General features: G+C 22.6%; 5 protein-coding genes across 5 annotated transcripts; 4 read left to right on the forward strand and 1 right to left on the reverse strand. All coding sequences in view use genetic code 6, as the record gives it.

Moving 5' to 3' along the window:
• Window positions 1–1128: 1128 nt before the first annotated feature.
• On the reverse strand, window positions 1129–1530 carry TTHERM_000029999 (transmembrane protein, putative; the record flags this gene model as incomplete). Its single annotated transcript, XM_012797100.1, has 1 exon — window positions 1129–1530. One exon carries the CDS (start codon window positions 1528–1530, stop codon window positions 1129–1131), a length of 402 nt encoding a protein of 133 aa, XP_012652554.1.
• A 48-nt stretch (window positions 1531–1578) lies between these two features.
• On the forward strand, window positions 1579–6603 carry TTHERM_00030000 (transmembrane protein, putative; the record flags this gene model as incomplete). The annotated part of the gene is made up of 3 exons (XM_971804.2): window positions 1579–1592; window positions 1643–4388; window positions 4750–6603. The coding sequence occupies 3 exons, from the start codon at window positions 1579–1581 to the stop codon at window positions 6601–6603; spliced, it is 4614 nt and encodes a 1537-aa protein (XP_976897.2).
• A 1377-nt stretch (window positions 6604–7980) lies between these two features.
• TTHERM_00030020 (transmembrane protein, putative) lies at window positions 7981–15378 on the forward strand (the record flags this gene model as incomplete). The annotated part of the gene is made up of 3 exons (XM_971806.2): window positions 7981–14598; window positions 14849–15131; window positions 15296–15378. The coding sequence occupies 3 exons, from the start codon at window positions 7981–7983 to the stop codon at window positions 15376–15378; spliced, it is 6984 nt and encodes a 2327-aa protein (XP_976899.2).
• A 2256-nt stretch (window positions 15379–17634) lies between these two features.
• Window positions 17635–19840, forward strand: TTHERM_00030040 (transmembrane protein, putative; the record flags this gene model as incomplete). The annotated part of the gene is made up of 3 exons (XM_971808.2): window positions 17635–19232; window positions 19360–19592; window positions 19656–19840. The coding sequence occupies 3 exons, from the start codon at window positions 17635–17637 to the stop codon at window positions 19802–19804; spliced, it is 1980 nt and encodes a 659-aa protein (XP_976901.2). The 3' UTR covers window positions 19805–19840.
• Window positions 19841–20532: 692 nt separating this feature from the next.
• On the forward strand, window positions 20533–22835 carry TTHERM_000030049 (transmembrane protein, putative; the record flags this gene model as incomplete). The annotated part of the gene is made up of 3 exons (XM_012797101.1): window positions 20533–22261; window positions 22391–22626; window positions 22687–22835. The coding sequence occupies exons 1-3, from the start codon at window positions 20589–20591 to the stop codon at window positions 22833–22835; spliced, it is 2058 nt and encodes a 685-aa protein (XP_012652555.1). The 5' UTR covers window positions 20533–20588.
• Window positions 22836–22838: the final 3 nt, after the last annotated feature.

A 22838-nucleotide genomic window follows, 5' to 3' on the forward strand; every position in this document is an offset into this window, starting at 1 on the left:
AATTCCTTACATACGACGGAGACGATGAAAATAATGTTGAAGATATAATTAACGAAATTAACAAGTTATCATCAGATTAAAAACCAGTTAAAGGCTAAAAAAATAATACTGTTTTAACTGGAGAGGAATAAAGTTAAAATGGAAACAAAGTTAAATATATTTATCCAACATTTTTCCTCAAAAAGATAGATAATACAACAATTTATTCTCTCAAAATTGAGAATTTGAATATTCAATAAGCTATAATGAATTTTTAAAGCTGCCAGAAAGTGCAGCTAAGAAATTTAAATTTCAATAATAACATTGTTTCCAGTGAAATAATAACTAGTTAACAGACTTACCTAAAATTAGTCTACTGTTAATTTAGCAACAACAACTTCATAAATCCTAGGTCCATAACCACTAGTAGACCTCAAACATTCAACCCTACTGTGTAACTAATTGATCCTGATCAAACTGCCTAAGAAACAAGCAATAGAAGACTCTTATAATTAAAACAAGCTCATTAAAATAGTTAAAATAGAACAATTATTTTAATAACATTCTAAAATTTTAATGCTACTCATTTATTGATAAAGAATAATACATTTAGAGATCATTTATTTTTTTAAGGATTCATAGAAAATTAGCAGTTTTCTATTAAAACTACTTTTATTTTTAAGAACATAACCTTTTCTCAAAACGCTTATGATTTAATCAATTTACCAAAAGTTATATTTATACAAATATTATTAGAAGTCTTTTTGGTTGCTTAGCATGATGTAATAATGGATAATATTACCATTTTAGAGAATTATTAGACCTATTATGAAGGCTCTTATGATCTTAAAAGCTACGATTCCTTTTATATATAGCTTTCTATGATTAGAGTTCTCAATTTATCAAATGTGTATATGAAATATGAAAATGTTGCAGGTCTCATTGAGACAAAGATGGTTAATTTTGTAAATATTTAGAATTTCTGCTATAATGATATATTTGAATTCTAAGATTAAGTTAGAAAAAGATATCTAAAATTAATTAAAAGCAAAGAAGCAGAAGCTAATCAAAAAAATGAATATATTTTTTAAGAAAAAAAAGATTAAAATTTTTAATAAATTGATTTTCAAAAAGTTAATGAAAATAGTTTCAAATAATTAAATAGAATGAAAAATAGAATTTTTTAATAAAACATTGAAGTTGAAAATAAAGATTAACCTCCATAAGATAATGATAAAAATAAAGAAGTACGAAATGAAAAAGTTACAGAGAAAGAAGAATAAAATGAATAAGAAAAATATAAAGAAGAAGAAAAAGAAAAATAAGAAGGAGAAGGAGATAAAAATTATGTTTACTTTGGTCCAGTTAGAGTATTTTTTAACAATTTATTTAAAATGTAGGAAACTATTGAGGTTAACTTTAAAAACATTACAGTTAGTTACTTACACTTTATAAACACGGTTGTTATTAACATCTTTAATAGAGAAAAAGAATTAAGATTTATTTAGTTTTAAGAATGCAAATTTAACCAGATTCAACTTACTTCTACATACCATTATATTCAGGTTAACTTGATTTAGATTTTAGCTCAAAATTCTAATGCTAATATATAGGTTGACAATAATTTATTTAGCAACCTAATTATTTTTTTCAATTAAAATAGTGATCTCAAGTCTTCTTCAGGTTTGACAATTTAAAGCTTAAAAAGTAAAGCTGTTTTTAATAACAATACATTTGCTAATACTTCTTCAAATAGTGTAATCGGTGCTCTATCCTTAGATGTTAGCTCTTTGACTTTTACGAACTGCACTTTTGACAACAATATTTATTATGGCATGGAATTATCAAATAACGAAATATTTAGCTTAAATATCGGTGGTTTTATAGCAGCAAAAGTAGATACAATTTCTCTAACAGATACTCATTTTAAGAAAACATTTTCAAGTTAAGGAGCAATTTAGATTAAATCCAATCAAAATAAACTTGAAGTTAGTATATTAAAGTGTACCTTCAAAGAAATATTTGCATTTTCATCTTCTGGGAGCGTTCTTAATGTTGATTCTTCATAATCAATCTTGCAAATGGTTATACAAGAGAGTACTTTCGAGAATATAGTTTAAATAACTAACTAATATACTTACTAAAAGCTAAAAGCTGTGATATATATTGAAAAAGACTATTCATTTTAAAATGATTTAAATTTTGTATAATTTGATTAAGTTGATATCACAAATGTGATCACCTAATTTATAGAACAAAAATAGAATTATTTTTTTAATTCATTTTAATCTTCATTCAATTCGTTCTTCTTTATTGGGTCAATTATTAATGTGCAAGCTTAGTAATTTAACATCAAATCTGATAGAAAATATAAAGAATTAATTGAATTTTTATAATATATTGAACAATTCTAACATTAAAAACTTTAATTTAATGATAAAGATAAATTAAAAGAATAAATTATGCATTCACCTATATTTTATCTTGAAGAAGGCGAAATTAGTTTGCAAAATATTACCTATTATGGAAATAGAGAAGAAGTAACTAACATAACCAATAAGTTTTCTCAAAATAATATCCATGAAAATCTATTTAAGTACAAAAAAACTCTTATTGTTGCAACCTAATCTACAGTTAGAATTAGCAATCTTAGTGCAATAAACCTATTAGTTACAAAATTTATAGATGTTAAAGACAGTGAAAAAGTAGAATTAAAATAATTATTTTTTGAAAGAGTAGAATAACTATTAATAAAAGATTTATTAACATCTAATTTAGAAAAAATCGGCCAATCTGCAATCATAAACCTCAAAAAAATTCAAAACATAAGCATTGAAAATCTTGAAATCTATTGTGACTAAAATTAACTAAGTTAATAATCATAGTAAAATTAAATTAATAATGAATAATAATAATTACACTGTTTAGGCTAAGTAATTTTTATACAAGAATCTTAATTTGACATCAAAAATAGTATTATACACAATTACGTTTCTCCTATTCATAATGGCACAGCAATTTCTATACTAAATCCAAATAATTCATGCACAATTAAAAACAATAGATTTTATTATTTAAAAACTAGTGGCTATGGTGGAGCAATATATATACAAATGACTAATTAAGGTTTTGATTTCAAGGACTATTTTTATAATTACATTTAAGACAGTAAACAAATACTTAACATTAATCTTGAAGGTAACACATTTTAATTTAACTAAGCTGAAAAAGGAGGTTGCATTTTTTTTGAGAATTTATTAGATATCACTGACAGAATCAAATTTTAAATAAGCTAAAATAAATTTTATAATAATACTTCTAGATTAGGATCTTCTTTATATTATTAAAACATTGTCCCTTATATAGAAACCAATAACAAATTCAAATATAATTCAGATGATATTTCAAAATCAACAATATTTTCTACTCCTCATTTGATTAAATTAGTTTAAACAGATGAAATTAAATAAATTTTAAATTTTAATTCTTCACTACACTGGAATGATAAGAATTCAGAGTATATTGCTGACATTATAATAGCTAGTGGTTAGAAACTACCTGCATTAAAATTTTAGTTTTATTTTATACATGATTTTTCATAAGAAATAAATTTGGTTCACTTAGATTTAATTTAGACAGATATACCTATTTAAGAATATATTAATATTGAATTAAGCTATGATCCTAGCCAACAAAACAGCAATTTAGCAAACCCTTTGTCTCCTTTTATGTTTTTTTTAAGAAACAAGGATGAAATTAAGTATGAAAAAGAAGGTAATTATATAGAGTTTTCTAATTTACAATTACTTGGAGTTTTCAACTAAAGTATAACTTTGTAAGTTTCCTCACCATTAATTATGCATGAAAATAAGCGTCTCAACTAAATAGAAAAAAATATTAAATTTAAAATAAACGTATTCTTTAGACAATGCAATAAATATGAAATAACAACTAAAACAGACTTTTTGCCTTCAGAAATGTCTAACTAAATTATGTAATGCTATAAATGCTTGGACAATACATTTGCTAGAGACGGAAGTGTATGTTCTGAGTGCCCTCAAGGAGCTGTTTGTAAATAGGAACATGAAATATAAATCTCACCAGGATATTGGAGAAAATCATTATCTTCATATGAAATAATTCAGTGTTTTAACGAATTAGGAAACTGTAGAGGTGGAAATAGTTTTGGAAATTAACTATGCTAGGAAGGGTATGTAGGAGCGTTATGTGAAGAATGTGATTTATTTGCCGAAGTTTGGCCTCATAGTTATACACGTTAAGGAAATTTTAAATGTGTAAGATGCAACAAGTAAGGATTTAGCTATTTTTTGATAATATTATCTCACATACTTACTTTAATAGTCGCTATTTCATCGATTGTTTCTAATTCTGAGTCAATCAAAATTAAGGTAAAAAATTGTTCTCAAATAAATTAAATTATTTTTTACTGAATTTATTTTAATTAAATTATCTAAATTAACATTTAAGTTTTATAACAAAAAAAGTTGATTTGAATTGAAAAAGTGAAAATTATTTTTATGAATTTTTCCTTACTTATTCTCATCCTTTATTAATTTAGCTAATAACCAATTTATTTTTAAAAAATACTTCCAAATGAATGTTTGATCCTTAAAATATTTTAATTGTTTAAAAAATCTGCCCTAAGTTTTTTATTTCTTTATTGATTGAATAAAGAATAAATTTTTTAATCAATTTTTACTGAAAATTGTTGGTTGATTATCTTATAATATATTTTTTTCTTAAAATTAGACAATCAAAGCAATATATAAATAACAGAGAAAATCAAACAAACCTAATAGAAGTGCTAATAATTTAGATTAATATAATAAATAAGACATAAAGTAGATTTAATCAGGTGCAAATTTAAAAATATTAGCATCATACTTTTCATTGATGAGCTGTATGAGTAACTTTAAATTTTCTTTACCTCGTATTATACCTGAAGTTTCTGGAGTAGTAGGGAGTCCTATTGCTATATCAATGAATGCTATAGATTGTCTATTAGTAAAAATGCCAATCACAAACAAATTTCCTTATATATACTTTTCTTTTATCCTAAAACTTATCTTTCCCTTCATCGTATTCACAGCAATAATTACTTTACTTTTCATCTGGAATTGTGTACACAAATATAAATTTTAGACTCATTATTTTTATACAACTTTTTTATTTTTGTACATTTTTTTGCAGGGAGATTTAGTTTACGAAGCAATAAATTTAATAGCCTGTAGAAATATAGCAGGTGAAAAATACTTGCTTGCAAATGTAAATTATTAATGCAATTCTGACAATCATAGATTTGAATTTGGATTAGTATATCCTTCATTTATCATACTATCACTACTATTTCCTATCTGCTTATTGATAAACTTAATAAGAAATAAATAGTAATTGAGAAAAATACGTTACCAACTAAGATGGGGAATACTATATCATGAATATAAAGATGATTGCTTTTATTGGGAATTTATAAAAATAAGTGAAAAGTTATTTATCATTATTAGCATCTCTTTATTTAATTAAGCTTAAAATATTTAACTTGGAGTTCTCATCATCATTTTAATTTTATATATGCTTTATCTGTATAAGATGAAACCATTTATGCTTAAAAAAGATAACAGTATGGAGTTTTTATCATCTTTTACAATACTCCTTACAATTATTTTAATTTCTATATCTATTCAAAAATAGATATAAAATTACTAGTATTTTATCACGATTTCATTTATTATTGCTATCAATGCTCTGTTTGTCCTTTTTATTAGCACTAAAATTTATGTAGAGCAATATGAACTATTCAAACAAAAAAAACCAATGATTCTTATAAAATGTCCTTAAATTGCTAAATTTTTAAATTATCTAAGTGAAAAATTGCAAAACGGATGGAGAGGTGAGTAGTCAGCTAATAATTCATAAAAAAATTTAAGCTTAAATGCAAATAAACCTGAGAAAGAAAACTTTTAAGAAAATAAACAAAAAAAAGTGTTAGTTGTTTAAGATAGCTCAATCAATTAATATAATTACCCCTATAAAAATAAAACCTAATAAGACTCAAATAATATTTCAGAAAATATTAATAATTAATTTAATAGCTTATCTTAAGATAAATCAAAGATAGGATTCTTCAATAGGGATGAATGTATTGAAGAATTCAATAGTTTTGGAAAGTCCTCTTACAAAAATAAAAAAGAAAATAAAATTGTTTCAGCCAGTTCTATAGATTCTTGCAACTTAGAAATGGTGGATGTAAATGAAAAAAAATTAAACAAAGCTGTTCCTGTTTCATAATTTTTGGCAAGAAACTAAAATGTTTAATCTAGCTAAAACAACATTATTTCTTCATATTAAAAAAAGAATTTTTCTTTATCACTTAATTCATAATATTAACAAAGTTTATAAAGTACCTTAGAAAATATGAAGCAAAGATATTTCAAACGAAAATAAAAAAGTGGAGTAAATTTTAACCAAGAAATGGCCAAAATAAAAAAGGTATCTACTATAAATAATATCATTCAAAACACTTCCAATCTTCAAACATCATAAATATCAAGCAATTTGTCAGTTTTTACTAGCAACTAAGATATTTCTTCAATGTAAGAATGAAATTAAATTTAAATAAAATATTTCAGAATTGTTTATATTAAGCTAAATTAATATTAAAATACTTTCACACTTAATTAATTAATAATATTATAAAACTTTAACTATTTGTTTTTTATATTAGTTAAAATTTTTAGTCAATTCTAATAAGAAATTATTTTGAGTCTTTTTAACTGAATTTATAAATCTATAACCCTCTTTAAAATAATTAAAAAATAGTAACTAAAGTTGTGAATGTTTATTGTTTACGAATATTTTAATTTGTAATTAATTATTTAATTTTTGATAATATTAATGATATGTAAAATATTAATAAGAATAAATTAATTTTAATTCATTCAGAATTTGTCAACTTTATGAACTTATTATATATAATTAATTAATCTCATATTAAAACTATTATTATTTTTGTATTTGTTAGTTTGTTAAAATTAGAGAATATTGACTTATAGTTTCATAAGCTGATGATCAGTTGGATATCAACTAAAAATAAAATCATAAATTATATATTCTTTAGTTTAAAAGGTCATTAATTCCAAATTATTAAACAAGAAAAATAAATTTTTTAAATTTGCTAAAATTATTTTTTATTTAATTGATAATTTATTTAGCATAAAAATTATAAAATGAGACAAAATGTAAATTAAAAACTCTCAATAAATTCTAATTCACCTCAATTTTAATTTTAATAAAATAATTATTTTTTGATTGGATCTATTTTTTAAAAACAACTTTAAAATATTGAGAGAAATTTCTGAAACACAGAACTGGGATGGTCAAAATAAATCTTTTTTATATTTTAAATATTTATCATTCATTGGTGAAATATTATTTTCTAAAGTATAATTTATCAAATATAAATAAAGAAATAATCTGGAAAAGTAAAAGATAGTATTTTTTAGTCTAATAATTCGTTATTAAAAAAAAATTGTGTATTTTTAGAAATAATTAAACATTTATTTAATTTAAAATTAGGAAAATTAGCTGTAAATAATTGTAATACTAACTAATTTTCAAAATATTTTTTTTTCCAGTAGTTATTATATATACGTAATCATTGAATTTTTAAAGATCAAGCAATTTCATATTTTGGTTTCAAAAGGAAAACAGATAAATTTTTTATATTTCTAAGGATTTTTTTATTAATAAATTAACTAATAGTTTGTTATCTTTCTAAAAAAATAAAAAATAAAAAAAGTGATTAAAAAGTAAATCATTTAAAAAAAGCCAAATAAATTTAAGTTTATTAGTTACTAAAACGTACTTCGTAGCGCTATCTTTTGTAAATAAATAATAATAATTATTTACATTATCATGCAACTTATTTAGATTACCTTAAACAAATTAAAATGTTTTGTCAGCTTAGTATTTTTTGCTTAAATGAGCTTATGTTATGAATGTCCTAGAGTATATAAATATCTATCAAATACTGCTAACTCCATTTACTAAGATGTGATACCTATTGATGGGACAAATATGATTCTCGCTTAATCTTAAAGCTTACAACAATAATCTATGGTATAGTTTGGCTTATTCGAAATGTCTACAAATTCATGTATTCAACTTATTACAACACTTACTTCTACACAATAAGTTATCTTCTCATAAAGCTTAAATTAATTGTTTTCATATTAAGGATTTTTGAACATTATAAATATGTAAACCTTTAATGTCTAAAATTTTTACACTCTTGACATTACTAATATAGCAGCCATTCAAAAATCCTCTCTAGATGACTCCCAAGCTATTTTAGTAACTTACAATTTTATTTCTTATTATTTTAGCTTGAGTACAGGGTAAATAATCGGAAAATAATTTTCAACTTCTACGTCTTCTACAGTTAATTCTTTTATGAGTCATGACCATCAACTTAAAGACTATAAATTACTAAGTTAAGTTGGTATAGGACGCATAGATCTTTATGATTTAGCTACTGGTAATCTAATTACATCAAAGATTAAAGGAGATAGCTTACAAATTGCATGTATTGTAGAAATACCAAATAGTAATTATTTATTAGTTTCATATGGAACTTCGCAACTCTACCTATGGCAGATATAATAAAATGTAGATTAATCTATTACTCTATAAGAGATTCTTTCATTAAATCTGATAAGATATATTCCGTTAAAGATGAACAATTTTATAGGATATGACGGTTAAACATATATAGGACTTTTTACAGGTTAGGCATAAATAAAATAAAATATTTAATACAGTTATAGAGATATATATTTACTCTAATTTATTTCTAATACTTCTACTATTTAAATTATAGAAGCATATCCATTTTATACATATTAAAATTAGAATAATTTCAATAACAATTAGCAACCAAGTTAAATTTCTTTAAACGATAACAATTACATCTTACAAGCATCAACTTTTATTTCATCTAGCTAGAGAGCATATGGATTTTCTTTTGATACTCATTTATTATTTCCCTTCTTAGAAAATAAGTTAAGCAATCAATGTGATTTTGATTTAGATGGTTCAATAGATAATTATTGCAGAATTCCTATTATTATAAATAAAAGTAACACAGAAATAGCTCAGGCATATTATATTTTGAATGATGGAAATATCTTAGTAGCTGATAATAATTAGATTGGTTTCAGAATTTACTAAAGTGCTAATCTTCTAACTAAATAAACTTTAATTCCAGACAGGTTTTATGAAAGGTGCTTAAATTGTGTTCAAAGAATTAGATCTATAAGCCCCAATTAAAATTCCAGCTCAAACGTTAAGGCAGTTAATCAAGATGAATAGTTTGTTTTTCCAAAAAGGTTTGATATTACAGGTATGGGTAGTGCATTTGTGAGTAGCTGGCTAACTAACTAAGGCGCTTATATATACGACTATGTGCATAATAATTTGATTTCTGTTGATTTATCATAACCTATGAGCAACCCAAGTTAAAAAATTTATTTGAGTTGGAGTTTAACAATAAGCTATAATTACAATAATTTGTTATACTATTGTCTTTCTTATAATATTCCAGCTTAACAATACATATAAAAAGGATATTTCAATCAAGATTTAATTACAAATTTGTAGCAATACTTTACTTAACACAATATCGAATGTTATACAATTAATTAATAATTTTAATTTTAAAATCTATTTTTGTTAAAGCAATAGTAATAGTTTAATTATCAGACTGCAATTTAGCAATAATTTAAGTAAATTTGCGATGTATCTTAATCAACAACAGAGCTAATTTGTATAAATGGTTAAAGTTAATTAAATATTTGGTCTTTAGACACACTTTAATACAAAAGACAAACTATAATTTCTTCTTGTTAGGCAACTTCCTAGTTGATATTATATTTAAACCATAATATACCTTATGTTATTATTAATTGCAAAAACTAATTGGTAATAGTAGATTCTACAAATTTATAAAACTCTTTTTCCATCCTATAAAGCATGAATGTATAAAATGTTCTAGTTTAATAATAAATACTATTTGCACTTATTAACTAGAACTCCTAAGCCGTTATACAATTTTACAATTTTACACATATTCTTTTAAACTCAAAAGACTCTCCTATTTTAGGTTAGTTTTATGATTCTACTTCAACTTCTGCTTTAATAGGTATGGATTATCAAGTTTCTACTTAGACATTATACATGGCTAATCAGGAAACTTAATATGCATTAAGTTCTATTGATCCCTAGTTCTATTTTAATAATATATCTTCGTGCGATTTTAATATATATTATTCTTTTAATCCTCAAAATAATTTATTCTAATAAAAACAGCAATTAATTTTATAGAATAATATTGGTTATCCTTTGGCTTATGGGATAGGTTCCTAAATATCACCTTATTCAAATTAAGCTTAAATTTTGGAAGGACTCTACTTTGTATAAAACTTTATTCAAATGATAGATCTTTCTTTAAGGAAGAGCAATTTCATGGCTAATATTAATCTAAATATAGACAATTCTAAATAAAATCCTCTCATAAAATAGTTTTTTAGTTGGAATATATAAACTGCTTGCTTGATTATTACTCCTTTATAAACAATACCAAATAAACCTTCTGTTGTAATTGTTTATGAAGAAACAATTAATATCTTATCCTGGAAATTTTTGCAAATAAATAATATTTAGTTTTTAATTGACTAATATTCAACTATCCAAAATTTTGTTAGTTTAAACATAGAAAGTGCAAATTAGGTCAACATCAATTCAATATTTTTGCATTTAATACCACAAGGACAAAATATAATTAGTAAAAACTTAATAACAACTTAAAGTTGCCAATAAGTAACAATCACAAATTATCAAATAGATTCATAAAATATAACAAGCACTTCTCCTTTATTTTCTATTTCTAATTCTTAAAATGCATTGATTTCTAATATTTCTATATCTAATAGTTTTATAGAAAATTCGGTAATATTCAATTCAGTATTCAATCTGAATTCTCAAATTATTAATAACTTAATTTTAAATAATACTTTTTGCTCATATGCTCACTACTAAAACTATCTCTAGCAATAAAGTTCTCTCAATAATGCATACTAAGGTTTTACTTTTACTCATAATTTTAATATACAAAATTTAAATATTTCTAGCAATAGTTTTTGTTATAATACTAATTTTATCTCAGGATAATCAGAAGATTAGATGATACTGATAAATAATATTAATAATAATAGTCTGATTTAAATAAATCAGTTGTACTTTATGAATAACAAATTCATTAATGGATTAATTCTATAAAATATTTTATATGAATATACTTTAAATTAGTAAAATTAATATCAATTAATTGTTTAAGCCAACTTTTAAGCAATACAAATTTAAAACAATTAACTGCAAAATATTTCTGTTCCACCTTCTTGGAGTGGAAATATTTAATCTTAAAATAACAGTAAGCAGTTATAATATGTTCAAGAGAGGTAAACTATATAATGTTCTTACATTTAAGTAAATTACATCTAGTAATTTTAATTGACCTAATCAAGTATCTTGAATGAGGTGCTTTGCGGTTTTGTTTCCTTAACACAAATATATAACATAAACTTAAATAACCTAAACTTTATAAACACAAATAAGAGCATATCCGCCCTAAATAGAACAAATAGTTTGATATATATTTAAGAATCATCTTAGATTTCTATTTCTAAAGTAAGTTTAATTAATACAAACTTCTTGAACTGTATTGCTATTTACTTGGATTTAGTGGAATTTAATACTTAGACGATTAACATCTCAAATAATACATTCTAAAATATTAATTTAACATCAAGTCTATATTATATTTAAGTGAATACAATTTATATTTCTAATGGCTAATCAAATTCTAATATTATTCTTAATGATAACACATTCTCTCAAATCATCGTAGCTTTTAGTACGAGCAGCTAAACTCTCTCAAGTAGTTGCATAGCCTCATAAAGCTTAGTAAGCAATATAACAATGTCTAGAAATACGTTTAATGACACATACTCTAATAGTATTAACGGAGCCTTAATTCTTAATGGTATAATTGTAGCTATTTCTTCTAGTATTTTTTCAAACAATATTTATAGTAATATAAACTTATAAACTTTATCTTCTGACATCTAAGTTAATGGAGGTTTCTTGAAAACAAAAACAAGTTTTTTGAATATAACTAACACTACCTTTACAGATTGTGTTACATAGTATGGAGCAGTCTACATTACTCCTTCTGATATGAATTTAAATATAACTTTCATGAATACAAACTTCATTAATTTGGTATCTTTCTCTTCTGGCAGTGCTATTTATTTGTAAGGGTCACAGTCTTAACTTAACTTAAACATTTAGTCATCATATTTTTCAAATTTATACAGTTTTTACTCTTAAAATTATAAAGGAAGTATCAAAGCTGCTATATAAATAGATGCAAATTAAAACAATAATCAATATAATAACTAAATTCAACTTTCAAATTTAACTTTAGAAAATATCTCAGGTGTAAGTGATCTCCAAGTGCCTTCTTATTTCTTTTCTGTAGGTTAGTCTATAATTTTAGCAAATGGTATAAAAGTTAAACGCTTTATCTAAAATGTTACATCTTATATAGTATTATTTAAAGCCTTGCAGATTTATAGTATTGTTTAAATATATTCTTCTATTTTTAATATTTTTTCTAATTCAATTTGCACACTTTACAATATAAATATTGAAGAACCTCGAGTTAATGATTTAACTCATACTCTCCAAGAAGCTTCGATTATTCACCCTGTACTCATAAGCTTAGTATCTTAATCATCATTTTTTGGATAGAATATTACTTTAACAGATCTCAATATTAATGCTCAAGGTGGCATTATGTATATTCAAGATGCTCCATAATACGAACTAGCTAACTTTACTGCTAATAACTCTAATTAAATTTATGATAGCTCTTTGAATGTTAACATTGGCTTACCTTTTTAAAATATTTGGAATTCTCTTTTAAACTTCTAAAATGTTTAAAATATAACAATAGCAAAAGGAGCTGTTTTTTGCTCTGATACTTTATAGGCAGAAACTAATAAGACTTTATCTAATATGTGCTAAGGAAGGATTTTACAAGCTTTTTAATCTCAAATAACGATTTCAGATAGCATTTTTAAAAACTACGGTTACTAGATTGGAAATGGCACTGGTTTATCTCTGGTCAATATGAAGGGAATAAACACAATTAAAAATGTACTTTTCTAAAATTTAATTAGCTCTTAAACCGGAGGAGCTCTGTTTGTTTATTCAAACTTTAACACTCAAATAAACAATAATATGAATTTAGTAATCAATAATGCTACTTTTTAAAACAACTCAGCTCAAGACTTTGGAGGAGCAATAGCTTTTGAAAATTCTCCAACTAACAATGCTATATAATCTATTAAATTGAACATAACTAACTCTGTTTTTTAACATAACTCAGCCAAAATTGCAGCCTGCATTTTTTATAATAATTTTATGCCATCAATATAAAATCAATCTAACTATTTTATAGATAACATAGCTTAAATGGGAAACATTATTTTTTCTCAGCCAAGAGCAATTAAATTAATACCTTACCCAGACTTATAAAATTCCCTTCTATCTAATTCACCTCAATATAAAAATTATTTGAGAACAAACAATACAAGACTTTAGTTACTTCATGCAAGTGGTTAAGAAATACCGACATTAATGTTTAAATTATATTATTATGACTCAATTACTGAATCAGTTGAAAGTGAAAAAGAAGTTATACTTTCCCTCTTAGATGTAAATAAGTTATTTTCATAAACACAAGTAAATATTTAACAGTACCCACAATAATTAGACTCAACTACTGATTTAAATAATACTTACATCCTTTTAGGATCCACTAATATCTTTTATAACTAGACAGGAAACTATTTATATATAGATTTAAATTTATGGTCAATCCCAGAGTCTGATTTTGATCTTATATTTAATTTCAGTATGATTAAGATACCAAATTATTAAAATAATATTATTCAATAGTCTTATCAATATATAGCTTAGGTTTATAATAGAAACTGCACCTCATTTGAAACTATTTCTTAACCTTACAATATGCCATCAGTCGGATTATCTTAAAGTGTTATTTAGTGCAATAAATGCCCAAATTTAACTTTTGCATACAATTAATAAATTTGCTAAGAGTGTCCTATGGGAGCTACTTGTAAGTAGGATCAAAATATTATTGTTTAGGAAGGCTATTGGAGAAGGTAATTTGACACTTATACTATATTATCATGTGATAATAACTTTCAAAGCTGTATAGGTGGAGATTCTGTAGGAAATAATCTCTGCAAGGAAGGTTATATTGGAGCACTATGCTAAGAATGTGATCTTTTTTCAGATTATTGGTCAGATAATTATGCTAAATAAGGCTAATATAGTTGTGTAAAATGCAATTAAATGATTCTAAGCTATATATTCTTGGTACTGTTAATTATCTTTACAGTAATACTAGCTGTAGTTTCGATGCATTCTAATGCAATTTTCATATACAAAAGAGTAAATTATTTTTTTAATTTATATGATGTTTATAGCATAAAAAAATGATTTGAATTTTATATAACCAGTGACTACAAAATATGCTGAGTATAATTCAGCGTTTTTATTAGTTAAAAGCAGTAAAAATTTTTAAGAATACTTTTTTTTTAAACCTAATTTGTAAGCCTCTGCATTTAAAATAATTACCCTATATATTTAATAAATATCAACTTAACATTTAATCTGAATATTTTTACTTAACTTATAATAGGTAGCCTAGAGTATTTTATGGAAATTCAGAAAGAGATAGAGCTTAAAAAAGGGTGAAGATTAAGATTAGTTTGAGAATGAGTTTTTAACGAGATATGCACAAAATTCTAACTCATAAAGTTCTTATTTCAAAATAATTGCTTCTTACTTGTAAATTTTAGGGTCGTTGAGTAACTTCAATATTAGTATTCCATCGTTCTTTCCTTAAGTACTCAATTCTTTTGGCAATCCTATTAAAGTATCTATAGAAAGTATGGATTGTTTGTTGAAAAATTATTCTAGAAGTATTCCATACCACTTTTATAAATATATTTTATCACTAACAGTTCCTATTTGGTTTTATTGTTTAGTTATCGCTATAGCTTTTTTATATCAAAAATTAAAAAGATAAAGGTTCTAAAAAAATTATTTGATCTCTGGAGCTGTATTCTTATTTATTTATCTGTAGCCTGGATTGGTATAATAAGGCATAAACTTAATGAGCTGTATACAAATTGGAGACTAATCATATATTCTATCAAATTTAAGTGAGTATTGCTACACTTCTTAGCACATAGCTTATATTACTTATCTTTTACTACCTTCTGTTTTTATTTTGTTACTGTTAATACCTTTTAAAATATTTTGGCTATTTCGTAAAAACTAAAAAATCCTAGATAAAATACATTTCAGGTTGAAATGGGATTTATTTTACCATGAATACACTATCTAAAACTATTACTGGGAGTTTGTGAAAATGTACGAAAAGTTAATCATTATAATTGTTCTTTCTATTTTTAACTCTTAGTATAATGCAAAAGCTTCTTTGATGATAGTAATTTTAATCATTTACACATACTTACTTATAAAAAATAAGCCATTTAAAGAATAAATTGAGAATTTTATTGAACTCTATGCCACCATATCCTGTATTGTTACAATAGTCTTAGTGGTTTTAGTTATTTAAGAAAATATTAATATAGTCATAAAAGTTTTTGCTTTGAGTACAATTATATTTATAAATTCATTAACAATGTCTTATATTATTCTTAAAATAATAATTAATGGATTAAGCAAGCTACTTTCATAAGGTACTACTTTCGTTCTAAAATTTCCAAATTTAGCTAAAAAACTGCAAATTTTTGTTTAATTTTGTGAAAAATATTTCTTTTACTCATCTTAGTTTTTTAGTTCTTTCACCTAAAACGAAAATCCTTTATCGCCTTAAAAGAATAGTATTTCAAATTAAAATATATCTTTTTTTTCACCATAAATAAGCTAATCAAACTAAAATAGTGGAAACTAAACTTATAGATTAGAAAATTAGATATCTCTTTCAAGTTAACCTTAACAATAATCTTTTTTCTTAAAATACAAAAGTAAGTTTAATTAATAATAATAATAATAATAGTAGCAACAGTAATAATAACAACAATCACCTAATTATTAGTTAAAGTAAAAAAATGCATAAAGAGCTTCTTAATCAAACATATTCAATAGCTCTAATAGATTTGTTAAAAGGGGGAAATAAATAATATCTTTAAATAGAATACTTAATTTTAACATACAGCCTCATCACAGCATAGCCTTTAACTAAAACTCACCAAATTAAAATATTTTAAAGTTAAGTTCAGTTCCTTCTAATAATTAATTATAAATTTAGCAAGTTTTATTAAATAAACCAGCTAGTTAAGAATTTTAAGATGATTAAGCACTTGAAGATAAAAAATAAGAAAATTTAATTTTATCACAATAAAGTAAACCTTCTTTAGTTGATTAAAGATTTTCTAGTTTTAAGACATTAAAATCTCCGAGATTAAATAAAATAGATGAATCAGATACAATGTCTGATTTTGAAAACGATAAAGAATTTTTTATTTTTTCTGAAAAAGATTTGGATTAATAGTAAGCCTAAGTATAATAAGTTTATTAGACAAATATTCAATCTCTAAACATTAAATGATCAAAATAAATATCAATTATATAATATTATTTTCATACTTATTCTTGTTTGTTTATTAATAAATCAATAATCAATCTCCTTTGTAAATTTATTTAGAATATTGAAAAGATTTTATAATTGTTCTTTTGAATTCAATTATTTAAAATTAATATAAATATGTTATAGTAATTTATTATTTTGAAAATACCTGACTGACAGCTCATTATACTTAAATCCCACGCCTTTTTTACAAACCCATCCATTTAATACTTAAAGAAATATAAATGAAAAAGTAAAAATATATAATTGATTAAAAAATATTCTGGAATTATTCTATTAATCAAAAATAAAAAAAAGGAACCTTGATTTTTTTTGATAGATCAAAAATAAAAATTAAATGGTTAATTTGAAAAGGGAGGTTCCCTTTTCAAATTTTGCAAAAAATTAAAATTCTTTGATTTTACATTTGGTAAAAATATAGGATATCATTGTATGAGGAGTGAAAGTTTATCCCTTACTATATTATTTTTAAAATTTATTTGAATTAATTATAATTGAATTTATTTATCATAATTAAAAAATTACTTGGGATAAATAAAATAAATTACTATCAATTTCATGAATTTAAAAAAAACAAAAAATAAATTCACATTTATTATTATAAAAATGCTTTTAAATAAAATATGATCATATAAATTAAGATAATGAGATTACATAATTTTGAAATTCTTTTAAAGAAAAAAAAACAAATTTAATTATTTTTTTTTTTCAAAGTAGAAGTAAGTAATAAAATGGGTTTAAATTTCATTTAATATTTTGATCTATTTTCATAGAAATTTGAATTCAATCTAGGTAAAAGGCGACATATGAAAGGAACATTTATTGGAGCTTGTGTCTCTGTTTCAATAATTACTTTCGTTTTATATTACTTTATAACTTTATTGTAATTATATTTGAACAATTAAATTGATCCAAAATTTAGAACTCAAAGTTTTGTAAGCAACTCAATTCAAATTTAATTGAAAAATGATTTAATCTCATTTTAATTCTTCTAAGGTGATCTAAATTTAGAAACTTTGTAGAAATAGAATAATAAAACATATATAGTTCCTTTCGCTTACTTTATTAACTAAGGCAAAGAATATAATTTAGAAATAATAGACTGTGATAGTCCTTAACTAATTGGATATAAATGCATCAATTTTTCAAATATTTCTTCTAACTTAACATTATAATTAACTAATGAAAATAATACAACCTCTTATTCAAATGCAATAAGAATTTCAGCTTATAGATGCTAAGATACTGATAGTAGAAAAACTTTTATTCCTGATAATTGTGCAAGTCCAACTGAAATTGATTAATTTATTAATAATTTGAATAATCTTCTACGAGTAAAATTATCAATAAAATAATTTAATATTACATCGAATTAATTTGAACAATAATATAAAAGCCAATATATTTTTATGTCAACATAACAAGTTATTTTTACAGAATTCAAAATTCAATAATAAATTACAAAAGTGAAGTAAGGTTTTTTGATTTAATAGCAGAATACATTTGAATCTCCTGTATCCTATATTTTGAATACATTAGCTTATTAGACTGAAGCTATTTAAAAGAGTATGAATATGAAGTATTTTGCCTAATTCTTTTTGGATGTAGATGAAACAGTCTTTTACACTTAAATTTAGTATCCTACTTTTGCAGATGTTATAGTATTATGCAATAGTGCGCTAGCCTTACTAATGTGCTTAGGATTTATATGCAAAAGATTAGCTTTTGAAACAATAAGATAAGAATTATTTTTAGTTACTCTAAAAAATTACTTTTAAGGCACATATAAAAAAATATTAAAATAAAATAATATTTTTAAATTTGACAGATTAAATATCAGTAAAATCAATTAAAAAGTTAGCGAGCATGATATTGAAGAAGATGACATATTAGATTCTGTCTTTATCCCAACATTTGATATTAAATCTGGTGAAAATATTCTTAAGCATAATAATTTTTATACAATCAAAGAAGATCAGGTTAAAGATTCAGAAACTTAAAAATTAGAAAATAATATAATTATGGATAAATTATAGGAAAATACCTAGCATGAATTTAAAAATAATAACTAAAAAAAAATGATTAATTAAAAAAAAAATGAGAAAACATAATAAATTAATGAAAAGATAAAAGTTGATGAAAGTAAATCTCTAAAAAAAAATTTAAGACTTTTAAGAGTAAATTCTGATCAATAAAATTCTTCATCTTAGAAACCTTAACATAATAACTAGTTAAAATCTTAAAATAATAGCTAATTTAAAACATAATATAAGGGGAAAAATGTGATTAATGATTAATCTTTAAGTAAAACCCTCAAAAACTTAAGTTAAATTAATTAACTGTTGTCAAGCCTTAGTAATAAATCTTTAAATAAGAAAATTGAAAATATTTTGTTCAAATTTAAGTAAAAATATAATATTTTTAAACTAAGAATATTAAAATTTTCTTGAAAATGTTAATAATTTTAAATTTTAAATAATTATTTTTTAATTTAAATAAAATTACTTAGTATATTTTTTTAATTTATAAAGGATTAGACGAAGAGCAGAATATTAATCTCAATTAGGATTAAATCCTTCAACAAAAAAGATCATTGAAGAGTAGATTGATAAGAATATAGATTTCTTAATGCTTTATGAAGAAATCTTGTTTTTGTAAAAGGCAGTCATGATGATTTTAAGTAAAGAACAATTTGCTGCTATAAAACTAGTAAGTTGTTCAGAGTCATTTTAACTTTAAAAATCTTCTATTTTCAATTGTTAAAGTAGTAAATAAATTTTATTAAATTTAAAATTAATCAAACATTAAAAAATTTTAATAATAAAAGACTATTAAGTAAATTACTTTGAGGAATAATTAGCTATTTCATTATCTTAAGAAAAATAATTTGAATATATTAAATAATTTTTTAAAAATTGTCATGAAAATAGCTGCTTAAGTGTTGTAGATTAAAGAATATTATCTTCTTTAATTTGATATTGTAGATTAAAATTTTAAACAATTCTAGAAAAGAAGAAAATTGATTAAAATATATAAATAAATGTGATAAAAAAGAAATATTAATATATATTTTCATTTATGATGTATGATTTATATATTATCTATTTTATGTATGCTTGTAAGCTTTTAAATTAATTTATCATGTAATCAGTAATGGTGAAAAAAATAAAAAATGCTTAATCAAATTACATTTTTTGGTGAAGAATTACATTTAACTTTTTTTTACTTATAAAAAGAATAAAAAATGTTTTTAACTTAAGATCAAATGTTTGATATAAAAATTTAGATTTGTTAATTAAAAAATTAAATCTTTAATTAAGCATTTTTATTTTTTTGTTTATTCATATTCAAAACCTATTTTTGAATTTTCTTTTAATTTATAAAATAATATTTATTATTCTACTAAATATTTATTTTCTATTCGAGTATAGCTATCATTTTATTTGGCAATATACAAGATATCATTGTATGAGGAGCCTAAGAATTGCCTTAATTATATTGTATTAATAATTTAAATGAATTAATTATAATTGAATTTATTTATCATATTTAAAAATTACTTGGAATTTAATAAAATAAATTACTATCTATTTCATCAATTTAAAAAAAAAAATAAATTCACATTTATTATTATAAAAATGCTTTTAAATAAAATATGTTCATGCAAATTAAGACAAAGAGATTATTTAATTTTGACTTTTAAAGAAAAAAACAAAAGTTGATTTAATTTATTTTTTTAAAAGTAGAAGTAAGTAATAAAATGGGTTTAAATTTCATTTAATATTTTGATCTATTTTCATAGAAATTTGAATTCAATCTAGGAAAAAGGCGACATATGAAAGGAACATTTATTGGAGCCTGTGTCTCTGTTTCAATAATTACTTTCGTTTTATTTTACTTTATAACTTTATTGTAATTATATTTGAACAATTAAATTGATCCAAAATTTAGAACTCAAAGTTTTGTAAGCAACTCAATTCAAATTTAATTGAAAAATGATTTAATCTCATTTTCATTCTTCTAAGGTGATCTAAATTTAGAAACTTTGTAGAAATAGAATAATAAAACATATATAGTTCCTTTCGCATAATTTGTTAACTAAGGTATAGAATAAAATTTAGAAATAATAGACTGTGACAATCCTTAACTAATTGGATATAAATGCATCGATTTTTCAAAAATTTCCTCTAACTAAACATTACAATTAATGAGTGATAATAATACTGTCTATTATAAAAGTATGATAAGAATTTCAGCTTATAGATGTTAAGATATTGATAGTAGAAAAACTTTTATTCCTAATAATTGTGCAAGTCCAACTGAAATAGATTAATTTATTAATAATTTGAATAATGTTTAACGAGTAAAATTATCAATAAAATAATTTAATATTACATCGAATTAATTTGAGCAATAATATAAAAGCCAGAATATTTTAATGTCTACATAACAAGTTATTTTTACCGAGTTCAAAACTCAATAATAAATTACAAAAGTGAAGTAAGGTTTTTTGATGCAATATGAAAATACATTTGAATCGCCTATGTCCTATATTATGAATACAATATCTTATTAAACTGAGTATATTTAATAGAGTATGAATATGAAGTATTTTACCCAATTCTTTTTGGACGTAGATGAAACAGTCTTTTACACTTAAATTTAGTATCCTACTTTTGCAGATGTTGTAGTACTATGCAATAGTGCGCTAGCCTTACTAATGTGCTTAGGATTTATATGCAAAAGATTAGCTTTTGGAACAATTAGATAAGAATTATTTTTACTTACTCTAAAAAATTACTTTCAAGGTACATATAAAAAGATATTAAAATAAAATAATATTTTTAAATTTGACAGATTAAATATCAATGAAATCAATTAAAAAGTTGCTGAGCATGATATTGAAGAAGATGATATATTAGATTCTGTCTTTATCCCAACATTTGAAATTAAATCTGGTGAAAATATTCTTAAGCATAATAATTTTTATACAATAAAAGAAGATCAGGTTAAAGATTCAGAAACTTAAAAATTAGAAAATAATATAATTATGGATAAATTATAGGAAAATCCCTAGCATGAATTTAAAAATAATAACTAAAAAAAGATCATTAATAAAAAAAAAAATGAGTAGGCATAATAAATTAATGAAAAGATAAAAGTTGATGAAAGTAAATCTCTAAAAAAAAAGTTAAGACTTTTAAGAGTAAATTCTGATCAATAAAATTCTTCAATTTAGCAACCTTAACATATAAACTAGTTAAAATCTTAAAATAATGGCTCATTTAAAACATAATACAATGAAAAATATGTGATTAATGATTAATCTTACAGAAAAACCCTCAAAAACTTAAGTTAAATTAGTTAACTATTATCAAGCCTTAGTAATAAATCTTTAAATAAGAAAATTGAGAATATTTTGTTCAAATTTAAGTAAAAAAAAAATATTTTTTAAACTTCTAAGATTAAATAAATTATCTTCAAATAATTAATAATTTGAATTATTAAAATAATATTTATATTTTAGTAAAATTAGTTCATTTCTTTTTTTAATTTTATAAGGATTAGACGAAGAGTAGAATACTAATCTCAATTAGGTTTAAATCCTTAAAAAAAGAAAATCATTGAAGAGATGATAGATAAGAATATAGATTTCTTAATGCTGTATGAAGATATCTTGTTTTTGTAAAAGGCAGTCATGATGATTTTAAGTAAAGAACAGTTTGCTACTCTTAAATTAGTCAGTTGTTCAGAGTCCTTTTAGCTTTCAAAATCAACTAATTACAATGCTTAAAATAGTAAAATAATTTCTCTAAATTTAAACCTTATAGATTATTAAAACCTTTTAAAAATAAAAGATTGTTAAGAAAACTACTTTGAAGAATAATTAGCAATTTCATTATCTTAATAAAAATAAGTTGAGTATATTAAACAGTTTTTTTAAAATTGCCATAAAAATAGCAACTTAAGTGTTATAGATTAAAGAATATTATCTTCTGTACTTTGATGT

Source organism: Tetrahymena thermophila, assembly GCF_000189635.1.
Source record: "Tetrahymena thermophila SB210 genomic scaffold scf_8254667, whole genome shotgun sequence".
Taxonomy (NCBI): Eukaryota; Ciliophora; class Oligohymenophorea; order Hymenostomatida; family Tetrahymenidae; genus Tetrahymena; species Tetrahymena thermophila.